At 41.1% G+C, this 15014-nt stretch overlaps 1 protein-coding gene across 1 annotated transcript in view; it reads right to left on the bottom strand.

Annotated features, from left to right (window-relative positions):
* The window catches only part of AK8 (adenylate kinase 8), a 170865-nt gene extending 156708 nt beyond the window's left edge, over nt 1-14157 (bottom strand). The window contains exons 1-3 of the mRNA XM_043987061.1: nt 14046-14157; nt 12272-12356; nt 1808-1857 (exon numbers count right to left, since the gene is read on the bottom strand). Coding sequence (XP_043842996.1) covers nt 1808-1857; nt 12272-12356; nt 14046-14129 — 219 coding nt within the window. The 5' untranslated portion in view covers nt 14130-14157. The remainder of the gene's footprint in view (nt 1-1807; nt 1858-12271; nt 12357-14045) is intronic.
* Between the last annotated feature and the right edge of the window lie 857 nt (nt 14158-15014).

Raw genomic sequence — 15014 nt, 5'->3', positions numbered from 1 at the left:
CAGGAAAGGTTTTATACAGAAGTATTTTAACTGAGTCCTGAGAAAATGAGGGAGGAGCACATCCCAGGCATGAGGGGTAGCAGGTAAAAAAGGTAAGGAGATGGGAGATAGAGTGCCATGTGTGAAGAAAGTCCAGTTTAGCTGGACATAGAGTATGAGAAGGAAAGTAATGTATGAATAAAAAAGCTAGAAAGATGGGTTGGGCTGGATTATGAAGGGCTTTAAATGCCAAAGGGAGGAATTTACATTTGCTCCTACGAGAAACTGAGAGCCACTAGACTTCGTTGAGTAGGGGAATGACGTAGCCAGACCTGTATTTTAGGAAAATCAGTTTGGCATCTTTGTGGAGGATGTATGGAGAAAGGGAGAGAAGGGACAGAGAGGACAATTAGGAAGCAGTAGTGCATAGTCCAGACAAGAGATGATGAAAGCTTGAATTAGGAGAGTGGCCATGTGAGTAGAGAGGAGACAGATGGGAGCGATGTTGTAGAGTTATAAATGACAAAACTTGGCAACCAAATGGATATATGGGTGAAGGAGAGTAAGGAGTTAGGGATAATACTGAGACTCTGAACCTTGAAGACTAAAGATGGTTATATCCAGGTCAGAATAGAGATATTTGGAATAAGGATAATAGATAATGAGAATTCTGAATATGTCAAATCTGAGATTTCTATAGGACATTCAGTTGGAAGTTTCCAATAGGTAGTTGGTGATCTGTGATTGAACCTCAAGAGAAAGACAGAAGCTGGATATAGATCTAGGAACCATTTACATAAAGGTGGCAATTAAACCTATGGGAGGTGATGAAGTCACCAAGTGAGAAAACCATGGCAGTATGAAGCCAGTCTACATAGAAACAAACAGCTCAAGAGGACGTAAGAACTTCATTATATGACACCATAGCATAACAACTTAAGTTCATTCCAGTTACAAAATTCTGATCCTCTATTCAGAACGATGGCCTTGAGTCAACAAAATAAGCTCAAATTACATTCAGCATTCTCTATTTAAGAAGGTAAGGAAATGGGGCGGCTAGGTGGCACAGTGGATAAAGCACCAGCCTGGATTCAGGAGTTCCTGAGTTCAAATCTGGCCTCAGATACTTGACACTTACTAGCTGTGTGACCTTGGGCAAGTCACTTAACCCCCATTTCCCCACAAAAAACAAAAAACAAACAAACAAACAAAAAGAAGGTAAGGGAATGTGTTATTTGAGAAAAGTTTCAATCAACAACAGTCAAAAAATTTTTTTTAACTGTATAGATACATATAAAGGGTCTATAAGACCCAATTATCTCTACAATGCAACTAAATTGAACTATGTTCTTCTGCCTCCAAAACATGTCCTGTCCTTTCATGCTCACATTGTTTCTCATACCTGGAATGCCCATCTTCCTTTTTCTTACCCTATTTAATTCTTAGAAATCCATTAAAGTATAATTCAAGTGCCATCTCCTGCAGAGATGCTTGCATTAACTGTAGCCCATCCTTTGCTCCATCAGCATTGATCTTTACCCTTGGACTGCATGTACCATTGTTTTACATCTCTCATGTAATATTGTATACTTCAACATAACTACATATATTTATTTGTGACTTATCCCCTTACTAGGCTCCTTTGACAGCAGGGACTTTATCTAAACTTTGGAGCTCCCTCTGTGCCTAGTACAGGGCTTTGCACAAAGTAGATGTTTAATAAAGGTTGCATCTCAAAAATTCACTTATAGGGAACACCTCATTTCCCATCAATGCTGGGTGACTGAGATGATGCTGTGTAAAACAACACTTAATACAATGCACTTACAATAGTCGTTTTTCCAGAGGCAGGTGGGCCCAATATAAAAATCCTTGGCACTGTGGAATGAAAAGATTTAAATATCAAATCTCAGCATCACAAAGCATCCTCCCATGTCTGCTGTACTCTGGGTGTATTTATTCCTCTCCTCCCCAGGATTGCATTTTCCTTAAATGACACCACCATTTGTAACAGGGCTACACCGGAGATACTATTACTACAGAACATATTCTCTGTGTTTAGAGAGGTAAGTGATCATTGAGATGGTTTATTTTTCTTATTCCAAGGGGACACAGCTAAGGTAGCTTACTTGCTGAACTAATAAATATCAAGAACAATTGGGATTTCAAACAACATAAAGCATTTTAAACAGGAACTTTGTCTCTCAGACGCTCTCCCAAATAAAGCCATATTTTATGTAAATCGACCTTCAAAAGCATTTTTATATTTATGCTTTTTTATTTAGCAAATTGTATTCCACATCATTTTACCGAGAGAAATAATAGGAGGGAGCACATAGTGTCTGAACTAGATTTATACAACCCAAGATAAGAATGTCTTTGTTTTCAGATATGGGCATTTCTATGCAAATAGGAGATGCTGCCCGAGAGTTTCTGTGTCACAGTCTGATGCTCCCTGCCCTAAAATAATTCCAAAATGGCCACAGAATTAGTTTAGGGTCTCTTGTGGTTTCCAAAGAAAAACCTGCCATCTTAAGAGTTGGAACAGATAGATGATTAACTGCAGTCTGGACTAAAGGAAGAAGAGATGAGATGTCCCCTGGAGAGCCTTCCCACACCAAGGTGCTACAGAGATTCCCTAGGGAACATACTCTTGACTGTATCATGTTGTTGGGTGTTTTTTTCTTGCCAAGTGAAAGGAGGGAACGTTTCATCCTCTAGCAAGAGATGGGGACATTGGAGAGCCACCTTCTATTCCTTGCTTAGCTACTGACCCAGGGAAGACAGCCAAGCTATCTGAGCTCTCTACAGACATCTTTTTTTATTATTATATTTACAGAGTATTTTTTAAGGTTTGCAAAGCACTATCCTCAAAGAAAACCCAGGAAGTAGAAAATTCAAGTAATAATTACTACCTTTCCCATTTTACAAACAAAGCAAACTCCTAGTGCCAGAGCCAGCCCCTGAGCCCAGGTCTTTTGGCTACTAGTGCAATATTTCTTCCATATTCCCATGGCTGCCTCTATCAGGTACAGCTAACTCCTGATAGCCAAACTGATAGGCAAGGACCAATTCTTCAATTAGGCATGGATCTCATCTGCTCATGCAATCCAAAGCCATTTATTTTCCTAGTAGTTTTTTTGAGGGGACATAAAGAAGGGACTAGATAGTATCCCCCCTGAGAACACAGGAAAGGAAGTATGGTACCTTTCAAAAAGAAAACTAAATGTTAAAAAGGAATGCAAGTGACTACCACAGCTCACCAGGGATGCTCTCTTTCAGGCAGTTCATTGTCCACGTTCAGTGTCCTTTCTCATCATTTCTAGGTAGAACTAAGGAAACTGAATTAAAATGGCCTCCAGTAATGCTTTCCCTAGGAACTCCTGTCTACCTCAGTCTTCTTTTTTAACAACATCTTTCTGTCCCTATTATTTAGACAAACAACATGCTCCTCAGTCCATACTCCCTACGCTATCTAACATTAAAGGGGAGTCTCTTTCTTGTCAGTTTCTGTGCTTTTATAGTATCCTTGAACATCTTAGGCAGGTAGATTCGAAAATAGACTTTGGATAAATCGACATCCACAATAAATAATGAAAGTGACTTACTATTATAGATCATCAGTCTAACTCAACAAGATTTCTGGACAGGCACATGGATGCTGCCTTCAGATATGGATACAATAGTCTTGTCCTCCCTCCACCCTCCCTCCCTTTCCATATTGAATGGAGTAGGATGAGTTGTAACATGAATAGGAAGGACCCATAAATAAGATATGAGTCCGGTAGAAATAAGGCCAGGATTTAGACTATCCAGAAGGGCCCCAGCATAATAGAGGACTTTACCTAATTTATCCCTGTAAACTGATCTAACCCTGGCAAGGGGAGCTGTTTTCTTTGCTTATGCTATTCTCTAGACCTGAGATGCTTTCCACAATCCTGTCTATCTAGCCAAACACTTCCCACAGTTTAGTTCAAGTCTCATCTCCTCCATGAAACTTCCCCTGAACATTTCAGCTCCTGTTATCTACCTCTCCTCTGAAATCCTATAACACTGATCACTGGTACCACTTATTTTGATGCTTAAACCTGTACTGTGCCTTGTTATTTAGCTTTTCATTTGTGCCTATTTTATCCCATCTAGACTGATTTTCTTGGGACAGGGATCATGTCTCAGACTTTTTTGTATATCCTACCAAGCCAAGAATGAGACAGAGTAAGGATATTCCATGATTATCTGATGAATTAATGGATGAAGGCATTATAGTGGTAGGCATACCACATGCCACCTATTTTTTCTGTTACGCATTCTAAATCCTTCTTTCTAAAGCTGTTAAAATCTTTCTTCTTTCTCTTTTTCCTTAACAACATATATTTGCTGGTCACCTACAAAATAGTCTCCTTGCTCCCAGTCTCTTCCATTTTCAATCCACTTTACATGGCTACCAAAAGAATCTTCCTAATGCCCAAGATTAATGACATGTCCTTCCCCAAAAAACCTTCTGTGGCTATTGACTGTATCAAAAAATACAACCGGAGCAGCTAGATGGCACAGTGGAAAGAGCACCAGCCCCGGATTCAGGAGTACTTGAGTTCAAATCCGGCCTCAGACGCTTAACACCTACTAGCTGTGTGACCCTGGGCAAGTCACTTAACCCCAATTGCCTCACAAAAAAAACCAAAACAAACAAACAAAAATACAACCATTTTGGTTTAAGGTCCTCCACAATCCGACTTGGAGTTGCCTTTCCCCCCTCATTTCATATTCGTCTCTTTCATGCTCCCCCATGTTCCTGTCAAATGAGACTACTAGTTGTTTCCTGGTCTTTTGGGGTATTCTCCTGCTTCTGAGAATTCATGCAGGTCATCCACCAAGACCAGAATCTACTTTTAGCTCATCTTTGGCTATTGGATATCTTCTCCTCCTTTAAGGTTCACATCAAGCACCACCTCTTCCATGAGCCTTCCCTGATCCTCACAATCCAAAGTTCTCTCTCCTACTTCTTTTCCAATAGTCTTTTGTCCAGACCTCTTTTTAAAAAATTTTTTTTATTTTTATGCAAGGCAATGAGGGTTAAGTGACTTGCCCGAGGTCACAAAGCTAGTAAAGGTCAAGTGTCTGAGGCCAGATTTGAACTCAGGTCCTCCTGAATCCAGGGTTGGTGCTTCATCCACTGTGCCATCTAGCTGCCCCCCAGACCTTTTTGCCTCTAACACACTGAACCTTTGATGATACTCGTTTGTGTGCATGTTATATCCCCCCAGTAGACTGGAAGCTTGAGGCCAGAGACTGTATTATTCTTTTTCATCCATATATCACCAGCACTTTACACAACACTTTGTACACAAGTACTTAAAATAAATGCTTGTGGGGCAGCCAGGTGGCACAGTGGATAGAGCACCAGCCCTGGAGTCAGGAGGACCTGAGTTCAAATCCAGCCTCAGACACTTACTAGCTGTGTGACTCTGGGCAAGTCATTTAACCCCAATTGCCTCACTCCCCCAAAAATATATTAATTAATTAATGCTTGCTGAGTGACTGCAAGGCACTGTGCTATACACTAGGCAAACAGGACAAGTCTAAGACTAAAGTTTCTGTCTTCTAGGAGCTTACAAGCTTGTCAAATGAATGCTCTGGATATTGAATCCTATAGGAATTGAGAAGAGAGAGATTAGCATAGGTTAGTATGACCAGGGAAATGTTCATAGAGAAGAGGGGCTTTGACTTGGGCCTTTGGAGGAAGAAATTTGGATAAGGAGATATGCGGGAGGAAGGAGGCTATTCTAGGTGGGGGAAATGGCCTATCCAAAGGTCCAGAGGAAGGAAAGGGCAGAGGTTTGTTCAGGCAACAGTGAAGGAGAGTACATAGGAGAATGATGAGACCTAAAGCTAGTCTCAGTCTGAGCTTTCCATAACCTTCTCCAAAGCTTTGATTCAGATGACTTGGCCTTGTGTTTCTGTGGAGTCCATGACCCAAGAGGGCTCTCTCTCCTTCTCTCTCTCTCTCTCTCTCTCTCTCTCTCTCTCTCTCTCTGGAAAAGAAAGGTGTATCCAAGGCTGGCGCACTCCTAGAATAAGCCTGAGCCCCAAATTAGACATTCATCTTGACAAAGTTATCTTACTTGGAAGGCTGCAGGGAAAACCCTCCCCTTATTGGTTTCTGTAAGTGGCACCAAAATTGTACACAATCTATGAAAATACTTTAAAAGGGGAACATCAGCTGCCTTTCTCTCCACCTAATTTCTCTCTCGCACATTATGTGATTAATTCTGGTTTCTTAAAATCTAACACCTTGAAACTCCAGCCCTGCTCATGAGTAATTATTTATAAACAGTGTCATAAAAGACTGCTTGAGTGCCAAGAGTAATCAACTTCTTCAAACCACTTCAAAGGAAATCAAAAAACCTTTCCATCCACAGATCCTTTTGAGGTTTAACTAGGAGTGTGATTTAAAATTCACAAGAAAACCCTTAGGTATTGGAGCTTTAATACACAGCTTTCTTGGACAAACGTTTGATAAAAAACGAAACATACCATTATATACACCATCTCATGCTTTAATATTGCCCAGGGCTACTGTAAATGCTCACTTTGTACTAAATCTGCTTTTCTCTGTGCTTAGGGGCTGGCAGCCAATGTGGCAGCGGGCTAGCCTCCTTTGCTCATCTGCACACTCTCCAGGGAACTGTCTGAAGGCCTGCTCCCCCTTTGCACCTGACACTGGGCATGTCGCTGTGTATTGTGTTTAACCCCCACTCACCCAAATCCAGGACCAATTAGCATAGGAGTTGAAGACTGGTGTGCCAGTTAACAAAGGCCCCTTCATTTTGCCTGCGGAAACATGGTAGTCTAAGGCAATGGCCCAGATAATTCAAGCCCCTTTAAAAATGCCCTCAGACTATAGGGGAAAAACTGCTAACAGGATAGACAGAAGACCCGAGTTCTAACACCAGCTGGACTACAAACTAGGTGTGTGACCTTTGATAAGTCATTTTCCTTCTTTGGGGCTCCATTTACTCATCTGTAAAATGAAGGGATAGATATGAATACTAAAATATTCATAGCAATTTTTTTCTGGTAGGAAAGAATTGTAAGCAAAGTGCCCATTCATTGATCGGGGAACCACCAAACAACTATGGCACATAAATGTGATGTGTTTTTCCTACTATTCCATAAAAAATGAAAAATATTTAGAATTCAGAGAACCATAGGAAGACATGAACTGATAGATGCAGAATAAAGGAAGCAGAACCAGGAGGGAAAAAACACACAAAGACTGCAACACTGCAAATTAAAACAATAAAAATTGAATGCTATATAAATTAAATAAGCTTGACCCTGGAAAAGAGAGGAGAAAATGCACTTCCCCCCCTTCCTTAAAAAAGTGTAGAACAATATATAACCTATATCAGATTACTTGCTGTCTTGAGGGGGGGGGAGGGAGAAAAACTTGAAACTAGAAATCTTATAAAAACAAATGTTGAAAACTATCTCTACATGTAACTGGGAAAAAATAAAATACTTTTATAATTAAAAAAAAGTGTAGAACATTGCATATACTGTCTGATTCAGTTGGTATTCTGATTAGTTTTGCTAAACTGCTTTTTTCTCTTTTTTATTCTTTGTTCTCTCTTCTGGTCTTTGGTTCACTGGAGGGGGGAGAGGAATTTTTCAGAAGGTGATATAAACACAAAAGACATCAGTAATTTTTTTAAGTGGAGCTGAACTAAATAATTGGGGGGGGGGCAGCTAGGTGGCACAGTGGATAGAACACCGGCCATGGAGTCAGGAGGACCTGAGTTCAAATCTGGCCTCAGACACTTAACACTTACTAGCTGTGTGACCCTGGGCAAGTCACTTAACCCCAATTGCCTCACTAAAAAAACAAAATTGAAATCTCATCTGTCTTACATTCTAATCTATGATATCAAGTAAAGAAAATTTACAATTTCTATAGGATTCAGTATCTAGAGCATTATTTTGGTACTTATCTTTTAAAAAAATATGTTCATGTCTCTCTTTAAGACTGAGCTCCTACTCCACATTTAGAAAAAAGAACTGTGGATTCTGAATGCAGATTGAACCATATTGTTTCTACTTTTGTTTTTGTTTTTTTCTTTTTTGAGGTTTTTCTCTTTTGTTCTGATTCTTCTTTCACAACATGACTAATGCAGAAATATGTTTAATGTGATTGTACATATATAACCTATATCAGATTGCTTTCTGTCTTGGGGAGGGGAGAGGGAAGGAGAAAAATTTGGAACTAAAAATCTTATGAAAACAAATGCTTAAAACTATCTTTACATGTAATTGGAAAATAATAAAATACTTTTATGGTTTTAAAAAAAGAAAAAGACTAAGCTCCTAGAGCACAGGGACTTTGTCTTAGATTTATCCTAGTTCACATAGTGTATAGCAGTGTCTTGCAGTCACTCAGAAAATGACTGTTGCTGTTTTTGTTATTTTTTCCTTTTACTTACTGATGACTTCATTTCTCAGCTTCAATCTGTCAGGGCAGTCCTATTTTTAAATGGTGATACTCACCATCTCACTTTTATGGAATGTTTAAGGTTTACAAAAATTTACTCTAATAGGGGAATGTCAAAAGCTATTCATCAAGTAAGAGAGACAAACACTTTATTTTTTTGTGTGTGGGGCATGGGGGGGGGGGGTTAAGTGACTTGCCCAGAGTCACACAGCTAGTAAGTGTCAAGTGTCAGGCTGGATTTGAACTCAGGAACTCCTGAATCCAGGGCCGGTGCTTTATCCACTGCACTACCTAGCTGCCCCCGAGACAAACACTTTTGAAGGAAAAATGAGTGGGACACCATCTTGGTATTCCTCAAAATTGATCACAATGGCAGCTCCCTACCCCAACTAATAGCACCACGCCAGGCCGAGACTGAGAAGTGGGTTAAAAATAGTCTTCCAACAAATGGAATATAAGTTTGCATACTCTACCAAGGCCCACCACCCCCACATTGAAAAAGAAAACAAATCACTAGTCTTCTCTGACCTTCAGTTTCCCTTCTTTAAAATGAAGAAGTTAATAAAATAAAATAAAATGAAGGAGTTGCACTAGATTCCCATTAATCACTGACTCCCCCAAATGATCTATTAATTTCCTGATTTCTATTGACGGTTAATATCTGCTTCCAATGACACAGTCCGGAAACCTCAGAGTTGGTTGTTGTTTTTTTTAACTCTTCCCCTTCCTTTCCTCCCCCCCTTAACATCCAATCAGGTGCCAAAGCCTTTTTATTCTGCATGGATATTCCATTACAATTACCCTGGTTCTAGTCCTTATTTCTTCCCTCTTTTACCAACCTCTCATGACTTTGTTTGACCTCTCCTATAAATTTAGCCTGTTCTAACTTTTATGATATTTATTCGTATACACATGTATTCCCTTTCCTACACTGCAAGTTCCTTTAACACAGGAACTATGTCATTTGGGGGAAGGACGTTCATTTTTGCAACACCAGGATGTAGAACAATAGGTGCTTAATAAATGTCTGTTAAAAAGTTAAACACTCTGATATTAATAATGTAGGTGAGGGGCAGTTAGGTGGCGCAGTGGATAGAGTACCAGCCCTGGAGTCAGGAGGACCCGAGTTCAAATCCAGCCTCAGACACTTAACACTTACTAGCTATGTGACCCTGGGTAAGTCACTTAACCCCAATTGCCTCACTTAAAAAAAAAATAATGTAGGGGAAAGCATTTCTTAACTGGAAGAGTTATTATTATCATCTTTTTAAAGAGAAAAGTCTTATTTGTGTCTTTTGTCTTTGCATCATAGTCATTTCCAACCCCACTAGAGATCAAACCCTCTCATGTGACAAAGAAAAACAAGCCAAAAAAAAAAAATTGGAGACAGAGAATGTGTCTGACAATGTGTATATGCTGTTCTTTTCCAGAAGGCCACCATCTCACTACTGTGAAAGAGAATATATATTCTGCACTGTCTTGAATCTGTCCTCTCCTATTATACTGCAACCACCCTAATATGGGCACTCATTACCACTTGCCTTCTAGCATGTTTCCCAGCTCCTCCATCTTCCTTCCTCTAATTCATTCTTCATCTTGCTTTCAGGCTAACTTTTATTCATAAAATTGGTATTGTCCTTCCTCTGTTAAAGCAGCTGGATGGTACAGTGGATACAATGCTAGGACTGGAGTCAGGAATACTCATCTCCTGAGTTTAAATCCAGCCTCAGATACTTGCTAGCAGTGTGCAAGTTTCTTAATCCTGTTTGCCTCAGTTTCCTTATCTGTAAAATGATCTGGAGAAGGAAATGACAAACCACTCCAGTATCTTTGCTAAGAAACATCCAAATGGGGTCGTGGAGAAACAACTCAACAATTCTGTTTAAAATTCTACGAGGGCGGGGCAGCTAGGTGGTATAGTGATAGAGCACTGGCCCTGGATTCAGGAGTACCTGAGTTCAAATCTGGCCTCAGACACTTGACACTTACTAGCTGTGTGACCCTGGCCAAGTCACTTAACCCCAACTGCCTCACCAAAAAAAAAAAAAATTCTATGAGGGCTCTTTTATTACCTGTGAAGCCATTCGATGCCTTTCCCAATTATGGTGCTACACTAACTTTGTAATTTCTTCCTAAATTGATTCCTCATCATGTCTCCTTCCACAAACACGCCCAGAACTTTCTTGTCCCCATGTTCTTTCAGTTCAAACACGACTTCTTCCATGAAGGTGTCCCTCTGTCAGTAATAACCTTTCCCTCCTTGAGACTCATTTATTTTCATGCTTTTCTAATGCAGAAACTTTGTCCCATCTCCTAAAGGAGTATCAGAATATAAATACTTCTATGCACTTAAGTAATATATACTGTTCTCTGATACCTACCCTTTATGTCCTGGAAGTTCATCATTTGGGCCCAGAGGACATGAGTTAGAGGTCTCCTGATAAAACCTTCTTCCCTCCCCTTGCCCACCCCGTTACACTTTTATCATGTGATATTGGGTGTTACAGTTATCTACAAGAAGTGTTATAGCTCCAAATCAGGCCCTAAGTTCCATGAAGAAAATGATTATGTCTTATCTAAACTTCAGATCTTCCCCAGTGCCCAGCACATCAAAGCTCTGCTCATAGTAGGTGCTTAGTAAATGATTATTGAATTGGCACACAAAAACCTTTCTAGGAGGAGCAAAGGTCCAGTCAGACCTAGAAGCAGCAGGATGAACTAGTTTCTAGATTAGAAGAACTTTCCTGCCCTAAAAGCATAAGATTAATTTGATAGGTGATGATGGCCTTGGGTTATGCTAGAGGCCTGAAAAGGAAAAGAACTTGGTTTTCTCTTTGGACCACACTTCGAAGAGATATGAAATAGAGTTCGGACAACTGACAACACCAAGCTACAATTCCACCTAGGCCATCCTGAGACTGCGTTTGAGCTGGGGCACAGAATGAATTATGTGGGCCAGGCATAATAGAGTCAGCTGGACACTATTTGCATGGTAAGAGAATTTCTCACTCTCCCTTGTTCTTCCCCCTCTGCCCACTACTACTTAAGAGCATTTCACATTGACAGCCATCTGAACACCACCATGAAGCATCGATGCACAAAGCCCCTCTCAGAATCTCTAAGCCCTAATTTCACTGATGCTCTGGTAGGTCTTTCATAATGGCTTATGTTCTGATTTGAAAGAAACATCAAAGCACCATGACACCAGCTCATCCTGACAGCTCATGCAGAACAGAAATGATAGTTCACTTCTGTGTAGCCAAATATAATCTGCCTAAGGGTGAACAGTTTGTAAATCAAATAATTTGAGAGAGTGTACAAGCATTCCTTGTTCAGGCTACATCTTTCCTCACCAATTCATCAGCTTTGGGTTTCTGTTCATGCAGATATGTTCTTTAGCAGAAGTGTGCTCCAAGCACTGGAACTCATTAACAGATAATGAACTAATCAAAAAAGCAGAGATGCTGCCGATCCAGGTAGGACAGGAAGCCAAATTTACACCTGACAAGAGGGGTAATTAGAGAGCTTTAATGACAACAGGAAATATCAGATGGGGCACCAGCAGCATTAATAATTGATACCATGGAAGACTTCAACATTCTCAGTTTATAACTGTTCAAGTGAATTGTATGTGCAATATGTGCTATAAAAGAAATTAAAGCATCTAATTAATTAGCCATTACAAATCTCCCCCCCATCCTGTGCTCCCCTCAGACATAAGAAGGAAAATTAAACTCTCCATTTTTCTATCAAAGATAGATCGTCATAATTATAAATATTGAGTTGTAGTTCTTGAGACCTTACCTGTATCATTGTCTCGTTGCAAGTGATTTAACATAAACTGAATGGGCTCCTCTGGTTGGTGAATCAAGAGTTCCTGTAGCATAACCTGCAAAGAAATGGGGTCAGCAAAGTTAGCATCTAATGAGATTGAAAAAAACAGGATCTTGAATGCCCAGCCACAGACTCTGGGAAGCTCTAATCTGGCAGATGCTGCCACAGATATAACTGATCATAACTTCCTGTCTTGCTACCAAACTCTCCCTTTCCCCTACCCCCTACAACCCTCACCCAAAATGCCTAGGACCCAACATGCCAGTTGGCAACCACTTGTGTCCAGATGGGCAGAATGACAAGGGAGATGGCTCTTCCAACTGAAATATTGTGTATTTTGGATGAGGTAGGGAAACGGGGACCAAGAGACAGAGTGGGTCTACTTCTTGTCCTGAGAATCTTTTCCAGCCTTAGGCCTGAGTAAAGTATCTGAGGTCTGGTAACTATGTAAACAGTACATGGGATAGGTATAGGGACAGGGTAAGGAATAAGGAAAGATTGCTTTATCTACCAGGTCTCTTTCTGTCTCTTTGTGTTTCTGTCTCTCTGTGTCTGTGTCTCTCTGTCTCTGTGTATCTGTGTCTCTCTGTCTCTCTCTCTGTGTCTCAGGAATTCTCCAGAGCAATGCTGTTTACTGAACTTCACTACAGTCTGAAAGATGTCTGGGATTATCTAGCCATTTCCAGGGGGAAAAAAAAAGAAACAAGGAGAAAAAAAGCATAAAAATTAACAGTTTCTGATGGAAGCTGAATATGCATATATATCAACAGGGTTGTTTTGTTTTTGTTTTTGTTTTCTACTTAAGATATTTGCTAAGGAATTTTAAGTCATATTCTGAAGAGAGCTAATACAAAAGTTCTAGAGATTACTCTGGCTCCAAGGTAATGTCCAGCTTTGGACAGATCACTTCTTTCTGGGCCTCAGTTTCCTCCTCTATAAAAAGAGGGAGTTGAAATAAATGGCCTCTAAGGTCGCTTCCTGCTTGACATTCAATGATTCTAGTGCTTCCATAATCATTTTTCACCCCATAACTAGTATGCTAAACTCCCTGATACAACATTTCCTCTTTTTCTAATAGACTAAATTTGTTCATTTATTTATAAAAGTTCATTTTGCCCTTTGTCTCTTCCCAGCCTCAGTGTTTCCCAAAGGTGTTGGCTGTTTTTGCAAGTATATGTTTGCAGATAAACTTTTCCAAAGCCAAACTCTTATTTTAACTGTCGTCAAGAGCAATAAATTCTAATTACTGCAAACTTAGAATTACTGCAGATAGGGGCGTGGGGGTCCTGATTCATTTGAGTCCTTCACGCCCCTAAATTTGGTTCTGAACGTTTCTGGTGGGAAAAGCCCTCTCAGTGGGACCCATTCTTCTGAGCCCTGGGCCTTTTCCTGCCCCTCCACCTGTATGACCCAAGCTAAAGTCAGAGTAGGAGAAGCCCTTCTTTTTTCTCTGTCCTGGAGATCTGAAGAGGCGAACAAGGGTTGAAAACAATCCGAGGACTGTCTTCCAAAAGAGCACTCAGCTGCAAAAATCTCACCCTAAAAGAAATCGCGATCCCCACCAATTGTTAATACTGCAATAGAGGCTAATAAATGAGAGGTGCTGCTCCCACCCAGTCGCTCCAGCCTCTCTACCCCTGTCAAGATACACAAGATGTGGGCGGCCCCGAAAGTCGCGATGTTGCCCAAACCCGAGTCGAGACAGGAAAGGAAGAGGGAGTCTTGAAGGCGCGTCCCGTGGCACCTGCATCATCTCGAAGATATGATGCTGCTCCCCATATTTGGGCATTTCCACTGGGATGTGGTGGGGTGCTGTGGTGGCGTCCATGTCGCCGACAGTAGTAGAAGGCTCTTGCCTTAGCAACCTGCTCGTCGCTAGGGACGCGAATACGTCACCCAGTGCGTCATCAACCCGCGGCCACCGCCCCACCCCCACCCTCGGCTTCCACGCCGCCCCCCTCCCCCACCCCCACTTCCCCCCGTCTGGGCTGCACCTTGGGATAGCTGCGGGTGTACACGGGCATTCGAGCCCCAGACCCTGCCAACCAACCTAGACTCCTCTTTCAATTACGCGGGGCAAGAGCGGTTATCTGGGTGGTTGACCCCTTCCTTTTAGGAACCAAGATCTAGATTAGGTATCCCTAACTCTGCCGGCGCTGGCCCCTGTACAATGCAAGGAAAGCACACTCGCATTTGGACACGGGGAGACTATATAGAATTCTGTTCTTGCAACTCTAACGCTGTGGGAACTCGGCTGAATTCCTTTCTCTCTCTCTCTGGGCCTTGGTTTCTCCATCTGTAAGAGGTTGAGGTAGATGACATCCTCCCAGAGTGACCTTGAACAAGTTATTTCCCCTCCAAGACGATCTCCAAGATCCATTCAGCTCTTAACATTTTAGAATTAAGCGTTTACGGGCAGCTAGATGGCGCAGTGGATAAAGCACCGGCCCTGGATTCAGGAGGACCTGAGTTCAAATGCGACCTCAGACACTTAACACTTACTAGCTGTGTGACCCTGGGCAAGTCACTTAACCCCAATTGCCTCACCAAAAAAAAATAATAATAATTAAGTGTTTACTTGAAAGACTTAAGTGGACTGATGCCGAGTGAAGTGAGCAGAACCAGAACATCGTACAATTGCATATGATGATCAACTATGATAGATTTAGCTCTTCTCAGCAATACAATAATCTAAGACAATTTCAAAAGACTC

The sequence above is a fragment of the Dromiciops gliroides genome, chromosome 2 (genome assembly GCF_019393635.1).
Source record: "Dromiciops gliroides isolate mDroGli1 chromosome 2, mDroGli1.pri, whole genome shotgun sequence".
NCBI classification, from domain to species: Eukaryota; Metazoa; Chordata; class Mammalia; order Microbiotheria; family Microbiotheriidae; genus Dromiciops; species Dromiciops gliroides.
The sequence above is the reverse complement of the archived record's forward strand: the minus strand, read 5'-3'. Positions and strand labels throughout refer to the sequence as shown.